This window comes from Diachasma alloeum, unplaced genomic scaffold (genome assembly GCF_001412515.2).
Source record: "Diachasma alloeum isolate Michigan unplaced genomic scaffold, Dall2.0 Dall_scaffold_00201, whole genome shotgun sequence".
NCBI classification, from domain to species: Eukaryota; Metazoa; Arthropoda; class Insecta; order Hymenoptera; family Braconidae; genus Diachasma; species Diachasma alloeum.
In genome coordinates, this window is record NW_021680366.1 from 1,099,841 (window position 1) to 1,111,698 (window position 11,858).

At 37.3% G+C, this 11,858-nt stretch overlaps 1 protein-coding gene across 1 annotated transcript; it reads right to left on the reverse strand.

Annotated features, from left to right (window-relative positions):
* Positions 1–7,245: 7,245 nt before the first annotated feature.
* LOC107035806 lies at positions 7,246–9,821 on the reverse strand. Its single transcript, XM_015253401.1, has 2 exons — positions 9,713–9,821; positions 7,246–9,104 (listed from the first exon to the last, which is right to left on the reverse strand). Exons 1-2 carry the CDS (start codon positions 9,819–9,821, stop codon positions 7,393–7,395), a joined length of 1,821 nt encoding a protein of 606 aa, XP_015108887.1. The 3' UTR covers positions 7,246–7,392.
* Positions 9,822–11,858: the final 2,037 nt, after the last annotated feature.

An 11,858-nucleotide genomic window follows, 5' to 3' on the forward strand; every position in this document is an offset into this window, starting at 1 on the left:
AAATTGCGAGCTAATAAAAAATATTTGCTAGTTAGTACTTTTTTTTAAATAAATTTTTGAAAAATCACGTTCAATTGAAAGCCCGAGTTGAAGACCCGAGTTTGTAGCAAAGATGTCAGACAAGATATGAATGTTTTTTTGGGCTCAAACGAAAGAGCGGGTCGAGAAATGGCGTGCTGGGACCTCTAAAGATGGTTTTGAACCAGGGGAGACTCCTAGACCCCAATGTTCTATACATAGGGGAGGATGGGGCAAAACGGTCCCCCTTCAATCGTCAATATTTTCCGATTCAATAATCCAATTGGGATGAGTTAGAGCTCGTTTTGAAGGATGAAAAATTATCTTCAAAATGAAGTTGAAACTGGGAATTTTCACAATGTCATTCACAAGTTATTGACAATTGAAGGGGGGCCGTTTTGCCCCACCCTCCCCTACTCCTAGACCCCATTGTCCTCCTAGACAATGTTGTCACAACTCTGCTTTTCAATTGAAAACAGATATCGTCTTTAGAGACATTTGTCATGTTTGGAGGCTCTAGCACGTCATTTCTCGACCCGCTCTTTCATTTGAGCCCAAAAAAACATTCATATCTTGTCTGACATCGTTGCTACAAACTCGTGTCTACAACTCGGGCCTTCAATTGAAATTGGAATTGTTAATTTACACAATAATAGGAGTGCATTGACGATTTTTTCTTGACTCGCAAAAATCTTCAAACAATTTGCTACCGATTGGTGATAAAATGTTTGGAAATAATGAAATAGGGAGGATAACGCCTTTTTTGTCAGGGGTGATTTTTCAAAAATTTATTTTAAAAAAAGTACTAACTAGCAAATGTTTTTTATTAGCTCGCAATTTTCTTCAAAACTACTTCATGAGGAAAAAAATAAAAATTTGGAATATCTATACATGAGGGGCTAATTGATCGGATTTCACTTCAAAAAAGGTTGACAAATTACATTAATTACAACTGATTATTACCTGCTGTCTCCCATTATCTTCCACTTTTCCATAATGATATGTGTTTGCAAATCAGCTCTAACAATCTCAGGATGAAAATCATTATTTTTTTCTCGTTAATGATGTGAGAAGCAACAAGTGATTGGTCATCCGTAATTTGTTCCTCAGGAAGTTCGTGCGGGAAGCACTTTCTTCTGGGGATCGCATCCGCTTCGTCACTGGCATGCAGTCTTGAATTGATTTTCCCTTTGAACTTCTCAGATATTTATGAGTTATTCATGATAACACAGAGGCAATGACTAAGAATTCTTGAATTGTTTGATTTAGAGTTATTGTTGACGAAAAATTATTGTCACTTCGAGAAAAATTCTCGTTTATTGGCGATTGCCATTGGAAATTAATATTTTGATACATATGAATGAAATTTTTCTATTAACATTTTATCGCTGGGCTGAGGGGAAAGATAGAACTGTAAAAAATATAATCGGTTATATAGAACAAAGGGATAATAAGGATAATGATGATTATAACATTCAACTAAGTTGCAAATCTGACAAAATTAGTTTTCAAAAAAAAGAGTTAATCATTGTTTATTTCATTTTATTAAAATTAATAAGATTTCTTTTACATTATAGAAGTAAATTATGTACAAAATAACCATTCCGAATCATATTGCTTATTTATTAGCAAAAATAACTGTACTATATGCAATGCAAAAACAATTTTCCACTAGTTATACTCCCAAATTCATCCCCAGATCAATTTTCGTGTCATGGATTTCTTGATACAAGTGCAAACGTTCTCATCAAAAAACTTTTTTGTTCTTAACGGAGGCCAAAAAAAAATTTTCTCTCGAATATGAGTTTGCCGCCCGAGCCGAAGGGGAGGGTTTCAATTATATTAGCTAGAAAAGTTTTTTTAGGCGGTATTCCTACGCGGAATTAGGGATGGGCGATGTTTTAAAAAATATCGATTATTGAAGAATCGATGTTTTCTAAAAAACATCAATGTTGTGAATCGATTTTTCTGGAAAAAACATCGATTATTAAAAAATCCATGTTTTTTCAGATTACACACGAAAAAAAAAATTTAGTAATTTTTTTCTTCTCATTTTTTTTTGAAAAATATATATTTAAAAAATACAACCCGAGGAATTTACGTTTCAATGATAAGTACTGCTAGAAAGTTGAATTTTGAATCTCGAAACCGGGTTTTTGATTAATTGATGAAAATATATTGAATATTTTCCGTTAGCTGCAATAATTGTTGAAAATTTTAATTTAAAAAAATTGGAAAATGTCAATTAAAAAAAAAAATAAACGACTGGACTTGTTCACTTATCATTTATAACATACATACTGTTGAAAATAATTACTTCTGATTGCGGATAAATTATTATTTTGTTTATTCTCAATCAATCAACATTATCCTTCGACAAAAAAATGAAAAATTTTGGTATCTTGGTCAGAAACATCGATGTTTGCAAAAAAGAATTGAAAATCGATTGATCGGTCGTTCAAAACTTCGAATGAAAAACACCGTTTTTCGAGCATGAAAAAACGATGTTTTCGATTAATCGACAAACATCGCCCATCCCTACGCGGAATGCATCTTACGGCCGAAGTAACAAAAAAATACTGGTGAAGAAAAGACAATAAAAAATGAGAAAATCGCAGAGAAATGAAGTTGTTGTTTTCCAAAGCCAAAGGTCTTGAAGTTACAACGTTCGAATGATTTTACCGCTCGTTCTACAAATAAATAATGACGTCCCATTGTTTCCTCAGTTGATTCGCTATTTCATTATCGTCCATAGAATCCATTGTCTGACCGCAAAATGTGAAACTGAATGCATTAAACTTCTCATCACGCATCAACCTGTCAGTCGCTCCCCACTGCCCCAAAGACCCTCATATTTACGATAATTCTTTTTTCGTCGATAAAATAAAATTGTAAAGGGGTCGCCGAATGAATTATGAATGAAATACTCCATTGCGTCAGTTTCAGGAACAATGGAACCTCCCAACAGACGAATCCCATTGCCTCGAGGAGAAATGCAGCAAATTTTCAATTTCTCGTTAAAAAGAATTGCCTGGATTAAATTCCAAAGAGTAGATTCGCAGTATTTCCAGGGCAATAACACAGTTATTGAAACTATTGGCATCTATTGAAAAATCCTATTCAAGGATTTCGCAGCTCCACTTCACGCAGGAAAACCTAAACGTAAATAAATTTTACGGAGCGTTCCATAATTTTGATTTGAATCTCCTGTGAAAATTTACGATACCGCCACTTAAGGGTGACAAGTGAATTTGAAAAAAGATTCAAAAAAATTTTTTTCTTTCCCTCCATCATTGGAGAAACATGTATTCATCCATCCGACGAAATTTCAAACCCGCAACCGGAACTAGACATCGAGAAAATAAATGCGGAAAATCCTCTATTTCGCGTGACGAACCTCGAGAAAGCATGGGATTAAATGGGTACGGCGGGTTGAATTATCTCTCTTATTCACCCCGGTACCCCATTGTTTTTTGTCGCCATCACATTGAACACATCATTCCCCATATCTTCAAATTTTTTCAAATTTTTCTTGAGTTCCTAGGGGGTTGAAACGTTCAATTTAATCAAAACTCCATAAGAGGCCGTGTATAAGACTGATTTTGTTTATTTAATTTCTCGATATCCATAAGTTCTAAAATTTTAAAATTGTCACCGATGTTCACCATCTGTCTAATACTATTAATTAAAAAAATTATAACTTTGTTGGTGAATGTCAATTTTCAAGGTCATCGCCAAATTCACTTGGCACCCTTAAATTTTCTGAGTGGATTCCGTAATCGGTGAGTGAATTATTAGTTCCGTAATTTTTATTGAAAATTTCTCTCCGTGTAGTAGTTTCCCCTTCATGAAATTTTTCCATACAATTCCCGATTTTCCCCATCAGCCATAAAAAACCAAAACCGGAAAACTCATCTCAATGTGAAATTGTCGAGAGGACAGGAAGTGATTGAAATGACTCCTCAGGAATGAAGATCCCGATATCAGGGCGGAATGGTACGAAGAATTGTGGAGAGTCGTCAGTGTGTTTCTGGAACTCACGTAGCATTTTAAACCGGACAAAGGAAGACACGTTGGCAATGAAGTGGACGATGTAACATAGATGCAACAAGTAGACAGACATTTTCCAAGTATTTCGATTCAGTATAAAAGACGATTCACAATATTGGGTTAGTTTTTATGTCGTTCCAGTTTCCTCACTGGGTGTGCAATGGGGACTTTTGTATCCCGTATGGATCACCAACAAGCTCTCCATCCAAGCTCTAGATCTTCGTTCACTTCAAGGTTGACTTGTTGATGTTCATTCATTGACGTTGAAATATTTCGATTTTTATTTTATCGTGTAACATCTCGTTTGTCTCTCGACGTGTGCAAAAATTCATTCGCATTAAATTTAACATTTACATCTAGGTTGATTCGTCGATTAACAATGGATTGAGTAGAAAATGAGGATATGTAAAATACGGCACGATATTTAAAGCTTGATATACAGTATTAATACCAGTATTACTACACACATAAATGATAATAAATTAATTATTTTACACGGAGAGAAATGCTCAGTAAAAATTGTGGAGCTCCTAATTCGCTCACCGATTACGGAATCGACTCACGAAATTTAAAGTAGCTCTACTCTTACGGTAAATTCAAAGATTATTGAAAACTGCAAAAAAATTGCAGAAAACTCGATTAGATTCGGAATTCTAATTTTTTTCTCAATTTAATTATCGTTTAATTATCGTTTTGGTTTTTCAAAGAAGAAATGTTTAAAAATCAGGATTTAACCAAGTGTCTTATGTGAAAATCAACATTTCCATTGTAATCAAAGATTAAAATCTGAATTTTTTTTCATTAGATGTGACAAAATCAATAATTTTTTTGACACCTCATAAAAAATAATCCACCGTTTTGCAAACAAATTTTATTATTTATTTATAAGAGGGAAATGTGTGAAAAAATAGTAATATTTTGGGAAATTTAATTTAGATAATACTGACTGGGTATGAATTTTTTCAATTTTTTTCCATGCAATTTACCTAGTTGAAAAATTTTTAAACTGAAAATATCCAAAAGTACAGCGTAGCCCGGCCGAAGGATAAGAGATACTTTAAGTGACGATATCGTAATTTTCCACAGGAAATGGAGCTAAAAACTACGGAACTCTACGAAAAAATTCAGTGACAGTTCCGTAAAATTTCCTACGTCCATATTTCGCTCCCGAATTACGGAAAGATACGTAATTTTTCTTGAATATTTCTCTCCGTATAGTGAACCGCCGAAGTGCGCAACTTTCTAGATCAGGAAGTCTTGATTTTTGCTAAGAAATTCCCGCAATGTTCGAAAATTGGCCAAAATTTTTGGATTAACAGAATTGAAGACCTTCCTTAATCCTTCTCAAAGGAACATGCAATAATTTTCGAGAAAATTCCGGAACTTTCTGGAACTTCTTGCGTTGTATACGCTAGGAGACAACATTACGCAATAATTAATAGTCTATAATGTCATAACGGGATCTCTAAACTAATAAATAGTGAAAATCTCACTGAAATCCATTCAGCAGATTCTCTGCAAATCGTGAACAGACAACAGGTTTATTATATGTAGGAAGATTCAACCAAAACACACCCTATCTCCGTATTACTCTCTCCCTAAAATAAAGAATAAAAACTCTCTCCGTAAAGAATTATAAATAACTTAGATCCGATTGCACCAAGCTTTGTTGAGAAAATCCTTACTTAAGTATCGATAGAAAGAAGTAGTATATTACGATACGAGTGCATAATAGTTATTTTCATCACAAGGTCCATAAAGTATTTTCTGACGAATGTGGCTTTGTAATCCTATAATCACATTCGTCAGAAAATACTTTTGGACCGTGTGATGAATGCAATTTTTCGTCAGAAGGTCCGTAAACCGCGATCAAACCGAGCGAAGCGAGGTTAAAATCGCGGTTTACCGGGTCTTCTCACGAAATAGTATATTTCGTCATTAGGCTGAAAAAAACTTTTCTGGCGAATACTCGGAGAGAAATTTTTTAGGAAAATTCTAGTGCTAGCGCAGGAAAAGCGGCGCAAAGTGACGGCCAGGAAAAAATTTCAGTGCCGGCACTAGAAATTTTATTGGGGAAAACGCGAATTTTTCCTCATATTTCTGTGAAAATTTCACAGAAATCCCCAGAAATTTCACCAGAAATACCAAGAAATTTTATCTTAACAGCAATAGAATTTTTTACAGCCGGTGGATTGTGATTTTTTCCACTACTCGTACTAGAATTTTTCTAGAAAATTTCTCTCCGTGTATGAGTTTACAATCATGAGCTAGAAAAGATTTTTTAGGCCTTACGACGAACAATATTTTTTGTCATAACGGCTGTCAGCAGCGATGAAATGCTGGCTTACGGCTGGAATGACAAAAAATTCATAACGTCATGGAAAAATCCGTGGGAACTGGCAATTCCAGCTGAATTATTGCGGGAAAATGAATGAAAAAGCAGGAAAATTCAGAGAAATCTGGAATTTAAGCGCCGATTTCTCTGAATTTTCAAAGTTAGCCTTCAAGAATTCTTGGAATCCCAATAATTTTCAAGGAATTCCCTGAAAATTCAAGGGAATTTGGCAGTGAATTTATTTTTACTTGGAAATTCATGTAAATTGTGGAATCTTCCTTCTTCCTGTCGCTAAAAAATCGAGACTTTACTTGAACTTTCAGAGAAACTAGAAATTACATTGACTTTTTCCCAAAAAGTAATAAAATTTAAAGTCATTTTCCGGAAAAATCAGGGAATTTTTTTTATGCCACTCATGCCTGAAACCGGCTGGATTACACACTCGACGCTTCGCGTCTCGTGTCTAATTCAGCCGGTTTCAGGCTTCGTGACATAAAATTTTGTTCAGTACTTGTTGGGAAATTTTGTCCTTAACGTGTGTGGTTACATTACTCGCCTTCGGCTCATGCTGTAAACCCCACACACGTTAAAGACGAAATTGCCCCACACGTGCTGAAATATACTATTTCATCCCTTGTGCATAAAGTGAAATTTTTCGCACGCGTCGCGTCCATCACCCAAGACCGAAGTCCACTTGAATTATTTTAGCGCTTCGCTACTGAAATGACTGCTGACAAATTTCTTCCGAGGATTTATTTTCCAACAGGACTTGGTGCAACGGGCCGATAATCAAATAAATACATTTCATAATCAACAATTTTGTTAACAATCATAACGTATACTGTTTGGTAACTGATTAACAAATATAAGACTAGTGTTAATGTTAAATACTCACTATCGATAAACAATATTCATTCATATCGTGTACTGGCACTGGCGCTAATCATAAACAATACAGAACCCTCACAATTAACTAACATTCACCATATTCAGTCCTCAAAAACAGTGAAAGCACTGACACCCTTCTCCACAAAATAAACAAGACTGTCAGATCCGATCTTTTTCTTCTCCACATCAGTCAGGCTCCCCTCAGTCGTAGTTTTCGTATCCACTCGTCTCGTATTCTCATTAACAAACTGCTCAAACTTGGATACTGGTCGCACTGTGGTCTCCATTGCCACGGGCACCCCATGTTGATTAATCGTAGGTTTATAAGTCTTCACCTTCGAGTGCCCTTGGATGATCAAGTACGGAGGGCCATGCAGAGGACTCGCGGGTTGTTTATAATGCGAGAAAATGGGATCTGTAGTGAAGCTCTCGGTGACCGGCGTCGTAGAGGGAGCCACCGTCGTCGTTGTTGTTGTTGTGGGAGTCATCATCAGTCCTTTAGTGCTCACCTCCTTCTGCAGGAGAGCACCAAGAGGAGATTTGATAGTAGTAGGTCGAAAAGCTTCATTACTGAACATCATCATTGATCCCATGGGTCTGGGTCCTCCAAACAGAGGTCTGTGAGGGACACTCGGTCTCCTGAAGATCGTAGGAGGCATCCTCTCTGGGAACATCGGAGGCGGGGCCTGATCCTGCTGCCAGGACATGTCCACCATCGAAGGGGGCAGCATCGTCGTCGAGGGGACGAACGGCGTCGTTGCGCTCATCTCCACAATTGAAGAGGCCAACGATACCGGCGTCACTTCGATGTTTGATCTTGTCACACTGGCGATGCTCTTCGTGGTGTCTTCTTTGTAATTCATCGGCATCACAACGCTCACCGTCACGATGCTCTTGGATTCGTAGTCCCCGGGGGTCGTTGATGCGTTCGCTAGGATCACAGACATGTTCAACTCCGGGGACTTGTGGCCCACGACGATCTCCTCTTTATCTTCGGCGCTGTCGCCGGCGTCGACAATGATGTTGGCGTTGGGGCCCACGATGATCTCGTGGTTCATCGATGACGCGGCGTGATGGTGATCGGTATCAAAATTGTCGGATTCCTCCTGCGGCCAGGTGATCAGTGGCGGATTGTTCTGGGGTTGCGGGCGGTGGAGGGCGTGGGGAGGGTTGGCAGAGGGCCAGTCCAGCGCCTGGTGACTCGACTGGTGGTAAATGAGGTTGGATTTCTCGAAGGAAATCGATGACGATGTCGTCGAGGGCTCGTAGTTTGGCTTCTTCGGAGAGTTTGGAGGCAGAATTCCGAATTGAAGATTATTGGCGACTGAGTTCAGCGGGGGCGGCAGCATCATTGTGTACGGCTTCTGCTTCTCCGAGTAGTAGAAGTCGTTTGTCTCAGGGTAGCCGGGGTAGTGCCCCTTGTTGGAGTGCTTGAAGTCCAGTGGTGGTGGACCACTACGGAATTTCGTGTTGCGGATCAGCTTGGGGGGCTCTGCCCCGGTGCTGCCTGTGAAGTCTCGTGTCAAGTAGTTCGCCGGTTGTTTAGGCTCCTGGAATTTTGAGTCCATGAACTTGAGGAAGTGCTCGGGTATCTGGGGGCTCGTCTTCTTGGCTGTTACGCCGAGGACCAGGACGTCACGTTTTGACGAGGGCTCGGTTGTTTGTGTGTCACCCAACCAGTATTGGACACGGTCCAACACGGGGGGGACGTAGTCGAAGGTCGGATCGTTCTTCAGGGGATCGCCTCGGCCCAGGGGCGTCCACTCGTCGTAGTCCATACGTGGGGAGAAAATTCTTGTACTCTCGTTGACGCCTGCGGCCATGAAATCAGAGACAAAAGAGGCGTTTCAAGAGCTTATTTATGGGCGTGAGTCGATAAATCTAACGCTTTCGCTGGGAACATTCTTCGGTAAATTTTTATTGACAAAAATTGAAGTTCATATTTTCAGAATAAATCGGACGTTTTTTCTTATCTCCAAAAATCTCAAGTCGGGGAAAAAATGACGAAAAAGGTTGGAAAGTTTGTTAAACAAATGCTATCAATCTGCCTGTCAAAATCAAAAATTTCGCTGGCCTTCTCGTTCTACCTGTTGCCTCATTATCCCCGGTGAAAAAAAGCATTGAAAAACATCGAAAAATCCCCACGTACCCTTGATCCAAGATTTATTAAACATAAAACCAAGGCTACTGACAGAAAGAAACGCGTGTCCACGACGAGCAGGGCTCTTAGCACCAAGTGGAGTATGACCTACTGACCCATCGTCGTTAAAAACGCGCACGCCTGAGACTCGTCTATACTCTTTGATGGTCTCTTCCGCTTCTCCAACTTTTTCCTCATCTTCGTCAAAAAATCGAGTGATGAAAAAAAAATTACTCAACATACCCCCGATTGATTTAATGCTCGTTAAAGTTAAGACTCACCACTTTTGGGTTGATATGATTCCGAGGCAGATTGACAGACTCCCCAGAGGAGAATAAATCCGAGGATTAATCTTTTGGCCATTGTGAGAGTCTCCAGGAGCATCTGCATAATTGAAATTAAATTATTCAATTGGAATAACTGACGATGGATGCGCGAGTGGTTGGGGTGATGGGTGACATCTTCTGATTGTCAGTCGACCTTGTGTTGGCTTCTTCACTACCATGTGTACTTTCACGATTCCCCCCGTGAGCAAAACGAGTTTCCTAGTCTTTCTTGATTGTATTTGAGAGTCGTTTAACGTGTGCGAACGACCCAAGTCTACATCGTAACAAGGTTTAATGTAGTATGAGCATAACTTGAATTTTGAAAATTAAAATCGGAAAGAAATTCTAAACGAAGGTTAATGTGAATGGAAACATTGTGGTTGATTTTGCACTCAGATGGCAGTCTAGAATTATTGGTAATAATTTGGATAGGGCTGGTTGCACCAAGCCCTGTTGGCCAAATAAATCGGCAGAATAAATTTATGTGGAGTGAATTTATTCCACAGTTGGACAATTTTTGGAATTCGTCGTGGAGGGCTTTCGTACGCCCATTCCGTCCCGAATATTGATTAAATACTTTATAATTAGTGGTATCATTTTAAATAGCGATGGTACATGAATACATCATGTTTTTTGGTGAAATACTTTCGATGAACTTTCGATCAAAATTGATCGGCAAATAATTTTTTTCATTCCGGTACTTAAGGATATCCAAGTACTTTGACTATTCGTTCATTTGCGTCCGATTTTACCTTAAGTTTCCGAATATTTTACAATGATTTTATTATTGAAACTTGGCAGATCTGAATTTCAGTCTCCAACATTTTAAAAATCTGAAAAAAATGAAAGTTTCGTTTCGGAGGAAGATTGATAAAAAAATATAAAATTGCAATTTTTGAAAATTGCGAACATTTTTCATATATAATTTATGAACAATCAATTTTGCAGCGTAAAAATAATTTATTCCGAATCGTAAAAATTTATTCATATTCAGAATTTTACCAGAAATAGGTTTTGTGTCTAAAACATAAGGTTCCCGAAAGTTTCAACAATTTCAATTATTTATTTATAAACAACGAATGTTTAAAAAATAGTAATTCTGTGCAAAATGTAATTTGAATAGCATTGAATATTCATGAATTTTTTCAAATTATTCTCAGGGCACTTAATTGACAAATTTGATGATTGAAAATGGTTAGATCTATACTATGGTCTGCAACAAACTGTAAAAGATACTTGAATATCTTTAACGATATCCAAGTTTCCGGACATTTCACAATGATTTTATTATTAAAACTTTGCAGATCTGAATTTGAATCTCGAACATTTTAAAAATCTTAAAAAAATGAAAGTTTACTTTCAGAGGAAGATTGATAAAAAAATTATAAAATTGCAATTTTTGAAAATTGCGAACATTTTTCATGTATAATTTATGAACAATCAATTTTGCAGCGTAAAAATAATTTATTCCGAATCGTAAAAATTTATTCATATTCAGAATTTTACCAGAAATAGATTTTGTGTCTAAAACATAAGGTTCCCGAAAGTTTCAACAATTTCAATTATTTATTTATAAACCACAAATGTTTAAGAAATAGTAATTCCGTGCAAAATTTAATTTGAATGACGTTGAATATTCATGAATTTTTTCGAATTATTCTCAGGGCACTTAATTGACAAATTTGATGATTGAAAATGGTTAGATCTATACTATGGTCTGCAACAAACTGTAAAATGTACTGAAAATCGAGTTCGCTCCGCTATTACTTGACTCGTTCAGTGATTGTTCTCCAACTTTTTTCTCCATGTAATAACGAAAGTATATTTTTCTCATATAGTTTCACCAATCATTGAATTAATGCCAGTGGAGGAGTGAATTAATGATGGAAAAAAAGCTGTGCGAGGGGAGAAAAAAAAATAATGAAAATGAGGGGATGTGTGATGATTATGTTAATTCGATGTAATTTGTGGGGGAAATGGAACGGGTGAATGGTGGGAACTGGAATTGATTGCATTACATGGGCAAGTGATTTTGAGAGGAAAAGAAGAGATGGGAACAAGTCCATTGAATACGTGATATCAACTCGTGAACTGTCCGGGG

What these genes read in the sequence shown, in the direction of transcription:
- LOC107035806 (XM_015253401.1), bottom strand. Translation starts at nt 9,821, where the DNA reads ATGCAGATGCTCCTGGAGACTCTCACAATGGCCAAAAGATTAATCCTC. An exon ending in ATCATATCAACCCAAAAGTG is followed by an intron (nt 9,105 to 9,712) that starts GTGAGTCTTAAC and finishes TCATGGCCGCAG; the next exon opens with GCGTCAACGAGAGTACAAGA.